The sequence below is a fragment of the Halyomorpha halys genome, unplaced genomic scaffold (assembly GCF_000696795.3).
Source record: "Halyomorpha halys isolate HHAL.00 unplaced genomic scaffold, Hhal_1.1 Scaffold261.1, whole genome shotgun sequence".
Classification (NCBI taxonomy): Eukaryota; Metazoa; Arthropoda; class Insecta; order Hemiptera; family Pentatomidae; genus Halyomorpha; species Halyomorpha halys.
Window position 1 is genome coordinate 888,771 of NW_027116513.1, and position 18,198 is coordinate 906,968.

The 18,198-nt window shown below is 28.8% G+C and overlaps 1 protein-coding gene across 1 annotated transcript in view; it reads left to right on the forward strand.

Moving 5' to 3' along the window:
• LOC106680426 (pancreatic lipase-related protein 2) overlaps positions 1 to 17,559 on the forward strand; it is a 22,858-nt gene extending 5,299 nt beyond the window's left edge. The window contains exons 2-7 of the mRNA XM_014420140.2: positions 2,686 to 2,761; positions 5,417 to 5,571; positions 8,281 to 8,535; positions 11,047 to 11,238; positions 13,900 to 14,059; positions 17,428 to 17,559. Of these exons, the coding sequence (XP_014275626.1) occupies positions 2,686 to 2,761; positions 5,417 to 5,571; positions 8,281 to 8,535; positions 11,047 to 11,238; positions 13,900 to 14,059; positions 17,428 to 17,485 (896 nt within the window). The 3' untranslated portion in view covers positions 17,486 to 17,559. The remainder of the gene's footprint in view (positions 1 to 2,685; positions 2,762 to 5,416; positions 5,572 to 8,280; positions 8,536 to 11,046; positions 11,239 to 13,899; positions 14,060 to 17,427) is intronic.
• The last annotated feature ends 639 nt before the right edge of the window (positions 17,560 to 18,198 follow it).

Consider the following 18,198-nt stretch of genomic DNA (forward strand, 5'->3'; position numbering starts at 1 on the left):
TTTTTAATATTATTGTAATTTTAATAAATCTCTATATTTTTCATAAAACTTTTATTATTTTACTCATAACAAATTAAAATAAAATATTATTAAAGTAAATTTAATAATAATTAATGATAAAATATATCAAACTCAGCAGTTCGGTATGGTGCTACCCTCCACCATATAAAATAAAAATGCCCACTGTTCTAAATGATCTTTATATATGTATTAAAACTGATACCATAAAACTTTGATAGCTTTGTTAAAATATTCCGAAATTATATAAAAAGTTGATATTTTAAAATTTCTGAAGTTGTGAAATAATCTATTGTTTAAACAAATTTAATCTTTCTGTTAATAACATGTTACCTTTTTCCTTTAAATTTTCTTCCAAGAATACTGAAGTGTTCTTTGATAGCTTAAGGTAATTAAAAAAGATAAAAGATTTTCTTGTATAAAATTTCCGCGTTGGAAGATATTCATCCAACAAGCAAAGATCGTTGGATACAAGGTATTACACCTTAACTTATTAATTAAACACAAATTTATGAACAGTCATTCATTTTGAACAGAAAATAGCTACTTACAAAATGTTAGGAAAAAAACAAAATTAAATTTATGGAACCTCAATTTAACAACTAATTTGTTAAACGCACTTTAAACTATGTGGTACCATTGGAAGAAGATAGTTGACCATATGAAGTAGATTGGGGTAGTACAAGAGCCGGGAAGAAAAAAAGAAGGCAGTTATCTCACCCTAATTTTTAATTACTTTAATGAAAACTATGTATAATTACTAGTCAAAACTGATGAGTCTGCCAAGTATAGGTAGGGGGGAATAAAAATGGCGACTGTTCAAAATCTTAAAAAAAGATTAAGTTTTCATTCGGAGCTCTATATCTGAACAACTACCAACAACACTAGAAAATCTAAAAGAAGATTGCTGAAATATTAGCCCTACTAGAGCCATTTACGTCCAATAGTTCTCGAGATATAGCCTTTTAAAAAACAATATTTCATAAAAAAGTACTGAAATATCAGTAGATAGTTAATTTATTTTGAGAAATCTATATCTCAGGAACTTTGTGACGTATAGATGTCTATTAGTAATCAAATTAAAGATAGTATAATGTACTATACAATATTTTATGACCTTTACCTTCGTAAGAATAGTAGTTTTCATGATGTTAGCTAAAATAAATTGATTTATAGTTGTTCGAACAATAAGTTTGATTTATGAAAAACTTTGTTATATTGTTAAATAGTTTGTTATATGGTGGTGTATTTTATATTGTGGATAATTTTATAGAGAAAAAGAAAAGTTAATGGTTTTAAAATTTAAATAAATAGGTTTGAAATTAAAATAAGAAAATGACCTGGGCAGAATAGCCTGCAATAAAAATTATAAATTAATGTGAGGAGAAGATTTGTATTAAAGATGTCCTTGAAGATGGCTGGAATAGCCGAAACGTTGGACTAATAAGAAATAAAGTGTTGAGACAGTATTGGATACAATTTGTGGTTTTATTTAATGAAAAACTTTATTTCAGAAACCATAGGACGTACAGCTGTCTGTCAGCTCTCAAATTAAAGCTAGGTAAATTTACTATAAGATAGTTAATAATGTTTCTTTGTAGGAGTAGTAGTTTTTTGATATTCGACGAAATAAACTCACACAATATTAATTTCTAGTTGTTCGTATAAAATATTGGAATTTTGAAAAAATATATCTCTAGACCCATAAGACGCACATATGTCTGCCCACACTCAAAATGAAAGAAATTTAACTTACTATAAAGTAGTTCATGACACGTATTATCTTCGTAGGGGTAGTAGTGTTTATGATATTCACATGTGAATATAAATTTGGGAAATGGAAATTTGTCCGAACAACTATAAAAAAATTTATTTTAGCAAGTTACATGTAAACTATTACTCCTGCGAAAATAAACATCATAAACTACTTTATAGCTCATTAAACTAGCTTTAATTTGAGTGCTAATAAACAACTGTACGTCAAATGATTTTTGTGATATAAGTTTTTCAAAATAAATTCACTAACTACTGATCTTTCAGTATATCTAAATCAGCTATATCTCGAAACTATTGAACGTAAATAACTCTACTAGGACTCATATTTTAGCAAATTTACTATTCTTTAAATGACGTTAGGGTTTCTTGTGTTGTTCCTACTTTTTAAGATATAGAGCTCCGAATGAAAAATTAGTTTTTTTTATCGCTTTGAAACAGCCACCATTTTTTGTTCCCCCTACCTAAACTTGGCAGACTCATCAATTTGGCTATTAATTATACATAGTTCTCATTAAAATAATCAAAAATTGGGGTGAGATAACTGCCTTTTTTCTCCTCTTGTGCTCTTGTACTAAACGGTTTAATACCGGTACATGTGTTATCCGGTAGAAAATTAAGATGAGATATTTTCTTTAGTGAATCTAAATTAACTCTGGAACATGTTAAACAAAAATCTAAAAAAAAAATTTTGAGTTGAGCTACAATTCAAGTAAAGCAGCTGTGTACTTTTCTCAAATTTATTTTGTGGTGAAGAAATAAGATTTACTTGTACTAAATTGTAGCTCTCTCTCTAAAAAAAAAAAAATAATCTGGAAAAATTCCAATATGGACATATTCTAACTTATATAATTAATAATAAAAATATTTAACTATAAAATCTTTTCTTTGCAGTAAATGGTTTGTTGGAGAAAATGTTTGGAAGATCAGAAATTGAAGTTGGAGACGTAAAGTTCTACTTATTTAATAGGTTTGTATAAATTAATTCATTAATGTTGTTTTTATTATCTTAATTTAATATAATTTATTTTAATTTTTTTAAATTCAGATTATTATTAGATAAGCTAAAACGATTTATTCATTTATTGAAACTTCTTATTAATTATTAACACAAACTTCAATGATTCTATTTTATTGTCAACTTTTTATTTTAAAAAACTTCTAACGTTTTGGGCCATAGGCCATTTTCAAAGAGACAACCTTATTCATTGATGCCATAATTCATTAAATTGTTTTTTTTTGGTGGCTAATTGCCCATGTCTTATAATTTTAATAAAAAACTATCCTTCAAAACTTGTTAATTATTGTTATTAAATGTTTAACAATTAAGGTAGGTTTTATTGTTGATATGGTTAATGAAGTTAATAATAAAGGAAATACAATTTTTGAAGGATAGTTTTTATTGGAATTATGTGATTTATATAAGACATGAGAAATAAGCCTAGAAAAAAAAAACAATTTAATAAATTATGACAATTCAATGATTGACGTTGTCTCCTTGAAAATGGCCTAACGGTCGAACCGTTGAAAATTTTTAATATAAAAAGCTGACAGTAAAATTGGATCAAATTTGTTTTAATAATAATATATACCACTCTCAAACAATTAATAAATTAAATCAGTAATCTTCTTATTAATATTAATTTAATTGTATTCATCGAACATAAATTTTAAGATTGTGAATAATTTTCAACCTAATAATCCTGACAAAAAAGAGGATAAATTTTTTGGAAAATAACTAGAAATAACCAATTATTTTAAAGCTGCTATATAAGTATTTTTTCTAGATTAGACATTTGTGTTCATTCCTTACACTGGTAGGCGGTGACAGAATTATAATTTATCAAATTTAAGAGCATTATAAAGTCTAAATATATAATTTTTTCTATAGAATATATTTGAAATTGCGAATGTAAGGCTTAAAAATCTACACACACGAATAAAAATATGAAGGTCATTCTTTGCAGTCGCATTATACATTGTACATTATACACATTATACGGTCAACTATTTATATATATAAATTGGTTTTAAATTTAATAAAAAATTTTGTATTTGGAAATGAAAAATTACAAACAAACCAGGCTTTCGGACATTTAATCTGCAAAAATCCCGTTTTTCCCCTCTAAATTGACTGTCATAAATTAAGCATCTACACTAACATAATATTTTTCGTATTCAAGATTTTTTTTCGCAACAATAATTGATAAGGAAAATATCGATTGTTATTAATTTATCGATTCTTGTTGAAATACCAATTTAAAAATTGAACATTAAGCTTATAGTACATGAGTCCAAGAGGAGAAACAATTCAGTTATTCTACCCAAAGTTTTTATTACTTTAATGAAATCTGTATATGATTACTAGTATAAATTGATTAGTCTGCCAAAAAAAAATTTACATGGCTTTATCTTTAAAACTACCAAAAACACTAGAAACCCTAATAGAATATCATTTAAAGTAGGATAAATTTTATTAAAATATGAGCTCTAACTGAGTTGTATATATTCAATAGTTTCTGAAATATAGTATTTTTTTTTTTAAGCAACAATTCATATAATATATACTGAGAAATCAGTAATTGATGAATTAATTGTGGGAAATCTTTGTCTCAGTATCCATCACACGAACACATGCTAATCAGTGCTCAAATTGAAACTAGTTTAATTTACTCTAATGTAAATTATGACGTTTATCTTCGTAGGAATAGTAGTTTTCATCATATTTGCTAAAATAAATTGATTTGCAGTTATTTGGAAAAAAAAATTCATGTGCGAAATTCATATTTATATGGAAATATCATAAAAACGGATATTCTTACGAAGAAAAACGTTATAAACTATTATCAATTTGAGTTCGATAGTTCCTGAGATGTTTTCTTAGATCAAAAACGTTCTAACAACTATAACTAAATAAGAAGAAATAGATATTTTGTAAAATCTCATAAAAGTTACTGTTTAAGATAAAAGATAAAATTAATAAACTAATTTATAGCAAATTAAACTAGCTTTAATTTGAGTACTAATGGACGTTTAATGATCCCTTAAATAAAGTCTCACAATAAATTCACTAACTACTGATTTTTCAGTATATCTTTTATGATATGTTGTTTTATAAAAAACTGTTTTTAAGATCTTTTTAACGTAAACAGCTTTATTAGGGCTCATATTTTAGCAAATTTACTCTAATTAAAATGATGTTCTGTTTGGGATTCTAGTGTTGTAGGTAGTTTCAAAGAGCTCCGAATAAAAAGTTAATTTTTTTTAACGTTTTGAAAAAGCCGCCACTTTATATCCCCCCTAACTATACTTGGTAGTCCCATCAATTTTTAGTAATTGTGTATAGTTTTTATTAAAGTACTTAAAAATTGACTTTTTTTGCCGGGTTCTTGTACATGTCTCCGTGCTAAGGGCTTGACAACTTTCCTAATAACATCGAATGCTAATAAGGAACGCTGGGATTCTAAAAATGTTTGAAGTTTGTATTAAGAAAAATTAAAATAAAATTAACAATTGAGACAGATTCGTTAATTTATATGTACCTTGTTCGTTTGGACAACTAAAAAGTAATATATGGTGAAGGATTCTGAAAGATATATTGTTGATAATTGTATTTCTTTTGTAGCATAGATATCTTTGGTTCTGGTGCATATACGATAAACGATCAACAAAACATCTCTTCTGTCTTTAAGAATTTCGTCCCTACAGCGAAAACCAAAATTATAGTTCACGGATGGAAAGGTTCTCAGTATAGTCGTTTTTGTGATTTTCTGAAAAATGGTAAGTTAAATCAATCGGACGCTATAATATATAGATATTTTTTATATTTGTTTTTATTAAGTATTATATTAAGTTTTCCATTAGACTATAATTGATACATGGTATATGATAAGTTGCAAATGCTATATATAACTTTTGTATTATACAATGAAGTGATTTGAATTTTATTTTTTACATATTTTTAGTTTTAAGCCGTGATAAAATAAAAAAAAGTATACAATAAACAGAAAAGGTAATTAAAAACCCATTGATAAGAGTTATGATAATAACCACTTCTTATTATTTACAGTACTTTGTAAGGAAGCACTGTTTTTAAAACTACGGTTAAACCATGATTTTATTTAGGTCACACTAAATCATAAATGATAAAGGAATGAACAATTAATACATTTTGTTAATACGTTGGATAATAGGTATTATATATTAGTATATGTTTGGTACGTCAAATGTGTTAGTACAACATAGGTGGCAAAATAGTATAATTAAAGTGAGATCCTATCCAGGGGCATAATGTGGTTTAGATCACGAACTAGCAATAACTAAAATTCGACAAAAACTTAATATAAAAAAGAGAAATGAAAATGGACCCCGTCCTGAAAATTTCGATCTGGAAAAATTAAAAATCCCTTCAATTCCAAATTAATTCGCCTTCGAAATAAAAAATAAATTTGAAGTCTTAGAGAACCTTTAGATGAAGGGTACGAAGACATTGAGAAATTATGAGTAGGAATCAGAGATAATATTAAAGTGGTAGGTAATTTGTGTCTCGGAAAAAGGGAAATTAATAAGAATAAACCCTGGTTCGATGATGAGTGTCTTAAAATGTGGGAACAAAGAAAAGCAGCTAGGTTAAAAACTCTCAATAATCCTAGCAAAAACAATGTTACTCCTCATAAATAAAAAAAGAGTATATCTTAAAAATAAAATAATATAAATAGAAAATAACAAAATTGAACATAACGCCAGAGAAATGTACAGGTATTAACCGATCCCGTAAATTCCGCTCTTTAGAGACGGAAATAAGAGATAAAAATAATAATATATTAGCTAATCCAGTAGATATATTGGATTCGTTTAAGAAACACTTTGAAAGTATTCTGGATACAGGAAATAATTGGCAATCTCCTCTGACTGAATACCAGAGTGCTGAACCATGGATAGAAGAACCAAGTCAGGAGGAAGTCGAAATGCGAGGAATTTTGGTGATATCGATAGATATAGTAGGAAATTCGTCTGAAAAGGTAAAAAAGTTAAAGTATTTAGATTCTAGGGCAACTGGAAAAACGTAATTAATGAGAATATGAAAGCGAAGTTGAAGGCGGGAAATGCTTGTTGTTTTTCAATTTCGAAACTGCTTAGCTCGTGCCTTCTATCGAAAAACATATAAAATTAGAATTTATAAATCTATTATCCTTCCCACTGTTCTTTATCGATGTGAGGCGTGGCCTCTTACACTAAGGGATGAACATCTCTTCAAGGTTTTCGAAAATGAAGTATTACGCAAAATATTCGGGCCAAAAAAGGAAGAATTTAGAATATCACACTACACTGAATTAAGGGACCTACACCCGGTAAATATAATTAAAGTTATAGCATTACGGCGTATAAGATGGGCGTGTAAGGTTGTAGGGCTTAGTAACGAGCGGATCCATAAAATGTTAATAAACACTGAACAGCCTTCTTATTCACTGTAGACCTGTTTAGACGCTAGGTTCCTGTATCCATATCAGTTCATTTAGTTGCTAATAGGTGGCAGGAGTTTGATGTACTATTCAAGTAATTATAATGTACAGGTTTTTTTAATGATAATTTCGAATGTCTATCAAAGTATGGAGTAATTTTTGTTGGTGATGGTTTTGGACTCCCTGGGGATCATACACCATCACCTGCATGGGAATTAGCTCGGAGATTATTCTTTGTTTTATTTATCATTTTAATATGTTGACCTCTCTATTTGTGTGTTTTAACGTATTTATTCATTAAATCATTTTATTTTATTAATACTATGTTGTTTTTTTTAAGCTTATTTATTCATTCAAGTGTTTCCTGTAACCGGTTTTTTTTTATTATATTTTCCTTTTTATCTATGTGTTATACTTATTCTCGTAAAATGTATCTAGTTGTTTGTTCTTGGTAGACTGATCTACTGCTGTGACTATGAATGAGGGTCTGATCTCACATTACCGTCTAATATTGAATTTTGTTTAGCGGGCCACTGAAGAGGATCTAGGAGGGTGAATTCCGGAGAGCGAATTTGTTGATCGGGTGAATTGAATAATTGAGCAGAAATGAGAGGGAAAAATGGGAGTGAGTGAAACATTTGTATTGGTTGTACAGACCGAAATGGATTGTAAAGGGAAACTGTAGGGGTGAAAAAAAATTGTTTATTATATCCTATTATTGTATCTTTTTTTTATGATTATACCAGGTATGTGTAATGTAAATATGTCCGATTACGGATTGATAAGTATGCTGTGTGAGATAGCAACCTAATGTATTTAGGCAGCATAGATGAATAAATAAAGTATTTCTCTCTTCTATAACATTTTTATTGTATGTGCTTCGAAAATATAAAAGATTTGTCCATTTCTATGAATAAATAATTGACTGACATAGATCACAATATTAATATAGTATTAGCTGTAAATATTATTTAATTTCTATAATGTATTTACAATCGATCAACTAAATTTGAAATTTCTCAACTAGCCTACCTCCCTCTTTACAACTACAACATCATCATTGCTGACTGGTCCGAAGCCGGAGCCCATCTGCACCCTTACTTCAGAGCTGCACATCAGGTTCCTCGAGCTGCAGAACAGGTTGGCATCTTCATCGAGGGGCTCTGTTCCGAGTTCGGCCTACGTCCAGAAGATCTCCACCTGATCGGGCACAGCCTGGGTTCCCACGTAGCAGGTCTCAGTGGCAAAAACGTCACCATCGGCAAGATAGGGAGGGTCACAGGTGAGCGAATATTTTTAGATATAAAAATTTATTCACTGAATTAGATGGCGACAACGTTTACAAAACGAAACAAAGATAAACAGAAATGATGAATCAGAATCTCTCTCAACAGAATTTAGTTTTTTTTTAGCAGAAATTGTACTGTCAACGAATGTGAGCAATCAAACCTTATGCAACAGAGTTGTAATTCAATGACAGAATACGTCCCTGACTTATTTTTTTGTCATCCTCTGCTGTCTATGGGATGTTAGGCATAATTATCCAAAATTATTTATATTAATAATTTTAAATTAGATGGGTCCTACAAAACTTTTATCATCAGATTAATTTCACAAAGGAATTTTGCGTGTATTCCAGTCACATTCCAGATACATTCATAAAATATTATTACCATTGAATACATAATATATTAGAGGATGGTGTTTTATAATGTAAGCATTAACGCTACATAAAGCAATATTGTATTTATTTACAATTTAAAAAGCATGAATAGAAATATAATTATTGGTTTTAATAACAATGTGTTACCATGAATAATATAATACGATAACCATGATTCTAACACTAACAATAATTCAATCTATGATCGTGATTAATATAAAATAATTCTTAAAATAAAATATTTTATATTATATATAGTTGAGTACCTACTTAGTGTAGTAAATGATGTTAATGGTGTTAAAGCAGGAGATGCTACGTGCAGGTAAGTCGTAAGTGGTGAATTGGTAGTAGTCATCGCTCTATCTTCCATCTCTTCTCTATCCGAGCGTTCAAGTACATGATATCACCAGTGTTTTCTATTTGTAATCTCAGTCAGTCCTCCATGCTATCCATCCTTATTTATCAGCGGGGATTCCTTCTTACATCATTCTCATTGACTTTTCGTGGCTCCACCCTAGAAGAATAGGCCTGATAAATGTTTGTAGACTTTAAGTCTCAGCTTGGAACCTTTAGAAAATATTTATAATTTTGGTATTTTCAATGTATAAAATGTTTTTATTTTCGCTTACCTATGTATAAAATGTATGGTATAAGATTGCGATCGTATAGAATTTTTAATCCGAATTCTTGACAGAAGTACACGTTATAAGGTCTCTTGAGGCCAAATAACAACGTCCCGCAAAATGATCTGCTTTTCTGTGATCAGACTAGTTTAACTAAAACTAAACTAAAATCACTTACTTAAAGTAATTTACTTTATTTACTACTTCAACAATTTCGAAAATATCGAGTGACCAGGAGTACTACTATATAATAGAGTTTTTTTTTTCTTCCGATTTTCTCGAAAACGGCTCGAGCTTACTAACCATGGGTTGGACCTCGATCTTCTTTGCCCTAATTGCGGCGTCCCAGAAATTGCTGAAATCATAGACCTGGAGTCACTAAGGACCAAACTGTAAAGGTAAACCCGATTGTATGTATGTCTTCACGAGCGTTAGCTAGTTATAGCCGCTAAACAAAAGAACAGGTAATACAAAGATTTTGTTCACTTAAAAGTTTAGTGATCATAATGTTCCGATTGCCATGGTGAGATAAAAACACTGGCGATATCTGCGTAGACAAAAGGGATTATGGGGAAAAACAAAAACACGAGAGATATGTTTAGACGAGTGGGCTTTGGGTTTTGTGAAGGGGAATCTTCAGCACGTCCTGGATAGGAGAGTTGTGGCATCACATCGTTAGAGATTATATCACTATAATTCTGGTGATACGGTGACCGGAAAGGAAATATCGGACAACCTTGTGTTCTGCCAGGAGTACACCCTAAGACTACGTGGGGTTAAATACTAAATTTTATTTTAATATCACTTTTATATTCCTTTTGTACATATAGTTCTTCTGTTCATTCTTATGCATGTACACTGCTTTCAACTTGTTAATTTTACCTATGTTTTTTTTTGTTATGTTTACTTAATATTTCGATAATTCAACAGGCGGAAGGTGCCAGTGGTTATAATTCGATTATTATTTATATAAGGGTATATTGTGGGTATTTTGTTTCGGGGTTTTCGTTATTTCCAAGGAAAAAATAACGTGGCGCCTGAGGAGCAATTTATTCTTTATTGTTTTGTCTTTTTTCCCCCTTTTGGCGACTATACTTATTTTTTTTTTTTTTTTTATTATTTTCCTTTAACTCGCCTCCTTCTCCACTGAGCGTGGGCAAGTATAAACGATATATATATCTATTACTAAGGATAGATCAAAATTTGCGGTTGTAATAGTCCACTTCTACCTACTCAATAGGACGAGAGCTGCTCGTATAAGGACACCAGACAGAATAAGAAGTAGAGGAAATTGGTCAAACATAACATTGAAGGCACATAAGTAATAATAAAGTCCCGTAACTATGGACTTGTCATTACAAAAAGTAACAGCATACATTTGGAGTTGTATTTTAGATACGCCTAGTGTTTATTTTGTACAGAAAAGAATACTTTATATGACCGCTGTTTCCAAATCACAATATCAAAGGTTTAACCATTACAAATAATTGTTTTTTTCATTTTTCAGGATTAGATCCAGCAAGACCGAGCTTTAGCTATAAATATCCAGAGAAGAGGATCAGTACCGATTCAGGTCTCTTCGTGGATATCATTCACACCTGTGGAGGGTACCTTGCAACTCCATATCAGTTAGGACACGCGGACTTCTTTCCGAATGCCGGTCGGTGGATTCAGCCCGGGTGTGGGATCGACATAAAAGGTATTTCAATGTCAACTGATCCAAATAAATTTAGAGTAGATGACAAAGTATATTGGAGGCCGTTGTCAGGGTACTAAGGTGCCCACCTTAGCAACCTCGTTTTCAAGATATTAACGATATAGTCCAAGAACCGGGAAGAAAAAAAGGCAGATATCCCACCCCAATTTTTGATTACTTTAATAAAAACTATTTATAATTACTAGTCAAAACTGGCGAGTCTGTCAAATATAGGTAGGGGTGATAAAAAATGGTGGCTGTCTCAGAACGTAAAAATTAATTTTTACCTTAAACCTTATAAAAACATTAATTTTTTATTCAGAGCTCTATATCTCAAAAACTACCAACAACCCTAGAAAATCTAAGAGAACATTATTTAAAGAAAAGTAAATTTGCTGAATATTAGCCCTAAAAGAGCTATTTACGTCCAATAGTTTGACTAATTTTGAGAAATGTAACTTTGTGACATACAGATGTCTATTAACACTCAAATTAAAGCTAGTTTAATGGACCATAAAGGAGTTTATGACCTTTACTTTCGTAGGAATTATAGTTTTCATGATATTTGCTAAAATAAATTGATTTATAGTTGTTCGGACAATAAGTTTAATTTATGAAAAACTTCATTTCAGAAACCATTGGACGTACAGATATCTGTCAGCGCTTCGATTAAAGCTACTTAAATTTACTACGAAATAGTTAATCATGTTTATCTTTTTAGAAGTAGTAATTTTTATGATATGTGACAAAATAAACTCTCAAAATGTTAATTTATAGTTGTTAGTATAAAATGTTGGATTTTTGAAAAAATATATCTCTAGATCTATAAGACGCAAATATGTCTGCCAACACTCAAAATAAAGTAAATTTAACTTACTAATAAAGTAGTTCATGACACTTATCTTCGTAGGGGTAGTAGTTTTTATGATATTCCCAAATGAATATAAATTTGGCAAATGAAAATTTGTAGGACAAATATAAATCAATTTATTTTAGCAAATTTCATATAAACTATTACTCTTACGAAGATAAACATCATAAACTACTTTATAGCTCATTAAACTAGCTTTAATTTGAGTACTAATAGATGGTTTTTGAGATATAAGTTTTTCTAAATAAATTCACTAACTACTGATCTTTCAGTATGTCCCATACAACATTTTTATGAAATGTTGCTTTTTAAAAAGCTATATCTCAAAAACTATTGAACGTAAATAACTCTACTAGGGCTCTTATTTTAGCAAATTTACTCTTCTTTAAATGACGTTAGGTTTTCTTGTGTTGTTCCTACTTTTTAAGATATAGAGCTCCGAAGGAAAAATTAGTTTTTTTTATCGCTTTGAAACAACCGCCATTTTTTATTCCCCCTACCTATACTTGGCAGACTCATCAATTTTGACTAGTAATTGTACATAGTTTTCATTAAAGTAATCAAAAATTGGGGTGAGATAACTGCCTTTTTTCTCCTCTTGGGCTCTTGTACTAATATCTCTGAATCCTTTCCTATCTCTGGACCAATGTGTCATAGGGCTTCTAAGTCCTAAAGTCAATTTTGGCCGTCTCACCATTTACGTCTACACCTTTCCTTTTTGAATATTCATTCATCGAGTATAAATTGATAGAAGAAGAACATGTAATAAGAAATAAGATTTCTTTATTTTGCAATTTAATAATTCTAAAAATTATTAGTCAACTTATTAATTATGAATTATAATTATTATCAGGATCTGTTAGGTCAATTAGAAACGTGTGTGATTTATTAATTATATATTTATATCTGATAATATGTAAAAGGATTTTTTATTAGAAGCAGCGCAGAATACTACTAGAATACTACAGAATACAGACTAAAAATATACAAGAAGGGACTAAGTAAATAACGCCCATTTTTCCATAATTTTTTTTCTTATTTTTGGGAGTATAATTATCTCTAATTAGTTAATCCGATTTTGTTGATTTTCTAGTTATCATTATGATAGTGGAATGAATGGAGAATAAGTATTTTTACCAAAGTTGTTCGTATTAGATTCTTACCTGTGTATGTTTGAATCTCATTACAGGCGAACTTATTTAACTCATTCAATAGTGGAGGTATTCATGTTGTGTTAAATGTAAAATGTTTTACCATGTTAAATGTTATAAGATAGGCTTGTGAGCAGGTTAATTTATAGTCATGTTAAATGCTTAAGAGCTCCTAGCGGATTTTCTGAGCAACTTGTTTTATAACCTTTCCTTCCAGAACTTCGTGTTATTGTTTACTTTTAAGTTTATATTAAAGTAATTTATTACAACATGTCTAAATTGAGTAAAAATTAAAAGTTTGACTACTAAGTGCCTTGTTGATCTTCTAACTTGTGGAGGAACAGAGTCAAGATGATCTAATTATACTATTATTATTGCTATCCATTACTTTATTAGTATTAAAAACATCAAAAATAATACTAACACAATCAAAACACAAACTACGAGTAAGTAACCTAATACGACAACAAACAAAATGTTGACACAGCAGGACTGTTGCGTGACGTCATTCTTCATTTAACAGACTCTCAACCATGTTATATGTTAGGTCGTTTTAACGTGTTAAAAGAAGAAAATATTTCTCCATTTAACATAAGTTTTTACATTTAACATGTTAATAGCATAAAACTTAATAACATACAGGTAGCTGCAGCCACCAGAGAGCTTACAGGTACTATGCTGAGAGCATCAGAAATCCCCTCGCTTTCGTTTCGACGCCTTGCCTGGAATGGTCGCTTTTCAAAGCCAAAGAGTGTGATGGTACTTTTATAAAAGTAACTATGGGCGAGTTCACACCAAACTGGTAAGTATGTTTTAACTTGATTTTGATTAACTTAACATTTCAGTAAGTTTAAATATTGAAAATTCCTTAACTGATGCGTAGAATGAAGTAAGTTTTTTTTTTTTAACTAACCTATTTATGGAATAATTATTAAATTATTATTATTAATAAATATTTTAAGGGGGAGTATTGCTATCTTGCAAAAGTTTAAATTCGAGTTGTTGACGGAAATACAAGATTTAAGGTCTCCTGTCTCAAAATTGGTTGGTGAACGGTGCGTTTGTGAACAGCCTAATTCAAAAACGAAAAGGCGGAACGTTTTCGAATAATTGACTTGTCACTTTATAGAATCGATTTTACACATTTATTCGATTTTCTCAGTAAAGACTGACAATTTTGGTTAAACTAAGTAAGTACTCAGTAAAAATAGTTTAACAGGGCTTAAATGCGTCTCTTAATTTTAAGGAACATACTGAATAAAAATTTCTTTGGATATAGATAAAAATATCTCGAAAACTAAAAACTGAAGCTACATACTGTGAGTTAGGGGAATGTTGAGCATTTCATTCTGTTTGCTATGAACTATAATTCAAAATTGTATTTTGACCCTACACAGAGATAAAAAAGCGAAAAGTTGAAAAGATAGCACTAGAAATGAAATGTTAACGAATTTTTGAACATTTGAATTAAAAAATCTTTTAAAGCTCAAAATTTTAGTTTCTTTTCTTTAATTTTTTTTTTTTACTTTCCAATTGTTTAAGTTATTTTGTATTTTAAATTTGTTACGTATGTAATGGACAATTAGAGGTTTGTCTTGGTGCGTGTATATATAGTTCGCTACAATGGCACTTATACAACAACATCGAGGATTAAAGTAGGATCAGGGCCTGGATTGTATAAGGCTGATAAGGCAGTCTGCAGTCAGTATTAGCAAGGATTGGAGTGGTCTGACTTCTGCTTCGTTCTCTCCCACGACTGTTCGATCTTGCATTTGGGGCACCGTGTTTCAAGCGACCTTCACCCATCGTATAATTGCTACCTTCTCGTCTTTGGCAACAAAACTTTAAGATTAGACTGTAGATAAACGTCGATATGCGCATATTCACTGTGAGTGACATTTTTTCTCGTTGATCAAACCTTAAATTCCTTCTTTGTCTCTAACGATAAAATAGTGGGAAATTAAAATTTTTTCTTGTAAAGCAAATTGTTTCAGTTTTTATATATATATATCTAAATATTTTTTATTTCCTGATTAATATTTTTTTTTAACAAGGGGCTAATTTATTTCTTTATATTTCAATATTATTAAATTGTATCTATCAATTGGAAGGTTTTTTTTTTATTATATCATTTTCTTAATTATTTCAATTTTTTTTTTAGATTTTTTTCAGGTCCTCCTTTTTTTTTTCTAATACCTAAACCAGCAAAAATTTAAATCTGGGTTAGAGAATAATTTTTCAATCGCTAAAAATCCTTCGCCCCAACAATATTTTGAAAACTAAAAATCGAAAATGCATTCTCTTTGTAATGAACTATAATTCAAAATTGTATCTTGGCCTTACACAGAGAAAGAAAGGCGAGATGTTGAAAAAATTTACCAGAAATTAAATGATTATTATTTAATAACATTTTAATGAACATTAAATAATTAAAATATCTTGAAAAACACATCAGTATTAAGAAATATCATTATTAAAACAAATTGAATACATTATTTCTTTCCTGAAGTCTCACTTCTGCCGGTCAGTCCAAAGAATACCACAATTTTGTTTTAGGGTACTTAAATTCTCCCTTTTCCAAAAGTCTAACTAACCTATTGAGTGCATACTTGATGTGGAGAGGACTTGTTTCCAGCCGAACCAAAAAAACTATAGTGGTTCGAGCGAAGTAGATGTCATATTATTTATAGTATTGTCAATAAGGTATTTGTTTGTATTATTAATCAATCTTGACAACCTTGGTTCAATTAGACAGGCATTGTGGTGCCACAACAATAAACGTATCCATTTATCATTAAAATATAATGCTTCTATTTACTCATGTCTTTGACGTTTTTTTAAATTGAGTGGACAACAACAGATTACGATTTGATTGATAAATAATGTCTCCCATTATTTTTGTATTTACTTTTAACTGGTTTGGTGTTTGTGGAGATATTAAAAGGAAATAAAATTTATATATACTTCAGTCTTATTATGGTTTTTATTTTTCAGTTTTTAAAAATGTATTTAGGAGTTTATTAAATATTATTTATTTTTAAATTAAAACCTAATGTGATTTTCTGTTTAATTAAATTTTTTACTGCATATTAAATAATTATTAAACAACTAAATAGTGCTATTTTTCTTGTTTTTTTTTTTTTTTTTTAGACGATACAAAATTGTCTAAAAAACGTCCATTATTTTACCTGGTGCTCCTCTTCGTAAAATGACCATTTTCACGGATACGAAAAAAAAAATAAATAAATAAATTTTTTCTCTTAAAAGTGGCAAATTACCAAAAGGAAAAAATAATTAATTTTGAGTAACTTTGATATGACTTACGGAGGTGGGCTTTGGTATTGAAATTTAATTCCTCTCGTATGAATCCTTCTGAAAAAAATATGGTCTCGAGATCTTCTACTTTAGAAATATTATTGGTGTACTACCAATGGATGGATACTCCACAAGCCTATATCATGCCATTGTAATATAACACCAAATTTACTTTTTGTATATATTTTTAAATGCAGTTGTGATTATCAATAAATTAATAAAAAGAAAAAGAGGTAAATTTGATAGAAATCATTTGAAAAACTCTACAATTTTACTAACTATTAAATTTTAAATAAATTATAATAATCTAAATAGCATAATAACAAACAATAATTAGTTATAACCAAAGATTTAAAAAAATACAGTAAAATTTATAAGCAATAAATTTTATATGTATTTATAAATTCTCACATATTATTAATATTATAATTGTATATGTAATAAGTAAATTCTTTGCAGTCTGTTCACTCAGTTTGAATTTTATATTTATTATAATTTAAAATAAATTAAATAATAATAGCTAAAAGAGTTTTTCTCTTAATTTTCACTTTTTACATAATGGTCTTGAGTGTCTGCCGTTTAACGATTTTCCATGATTTAGGAGCAACTTAATGAATTATCCATTTCTTTTTTTGTCGCTAACGATAATGTTTAATTCCTTTTAACATTTCTCCTACATTTCATGTCTTGCCCTCTTGTGCATGATAAATAATGGTTACTTACTGATTATATCATGTATTTTTACAATGGTTTAATTTGATAAAAAAACAAAAAAAAATATTAAGCGTAGTATTTAATTTAAAAAATATATATAGATTTATGATTATTTATATAATTAATTTTTAATTGTTTCAGGGCAATAGGATCTTATTACTTGTATACGAACAAGAAACCACCATTTAATCAACATTAAAGTCACTGTAAATAAAAAAAATAAATGAGACACATGATATAAGTGGTTATAAAATAAAACTGTTGCTTACTGTTTGTTTTGATTTAGATATAAGACCTAATCCATCCTTAGGTTTTTTAATGATTTTTTTTTTTTTTATAAAACAGTTTTTAACTACATATTTGCTTATTTAATTATTAAATTAATATAAGATATTAAATACTTCTATCTTTACAGCGCCTTATATCATTTTTCTAAACCCTAAACGATGATTAAGAAACTTAAGTTAAAAATTAAGTTTCTGAATTTATATTATAGGAATAAATAAACATTGAATTTATCTAATTATCATCATTATTTCATTTTTTAAATTTTATTCTTGTTAGAAGATATTTTATGATTTGTTACAGAATTTATTTTTTGCCTTTTTATTTTTTTTTATATTCAATATTTCTGATTTTATAAATACCAATAAATATGCATATAAACATTCTTAGTTCATTTTTGTTTTTCATTAAATTTATCTAATTATCGTCGTTATTTCATTTTTTAATGTTATTGCTCTTAGGAGGTATCTTATGATTTATGATTTACTAGAGAATTTTTTTTTACCTTTTATTTTATTTTTTCATATTTCTAATTTTATAAATACCAGTAAATATGCATATAAACATTAATTATCTTAGTTAATTTTTGCTTTTTCGTTTTATTTTTTATTTTGTTAAGATAACTAA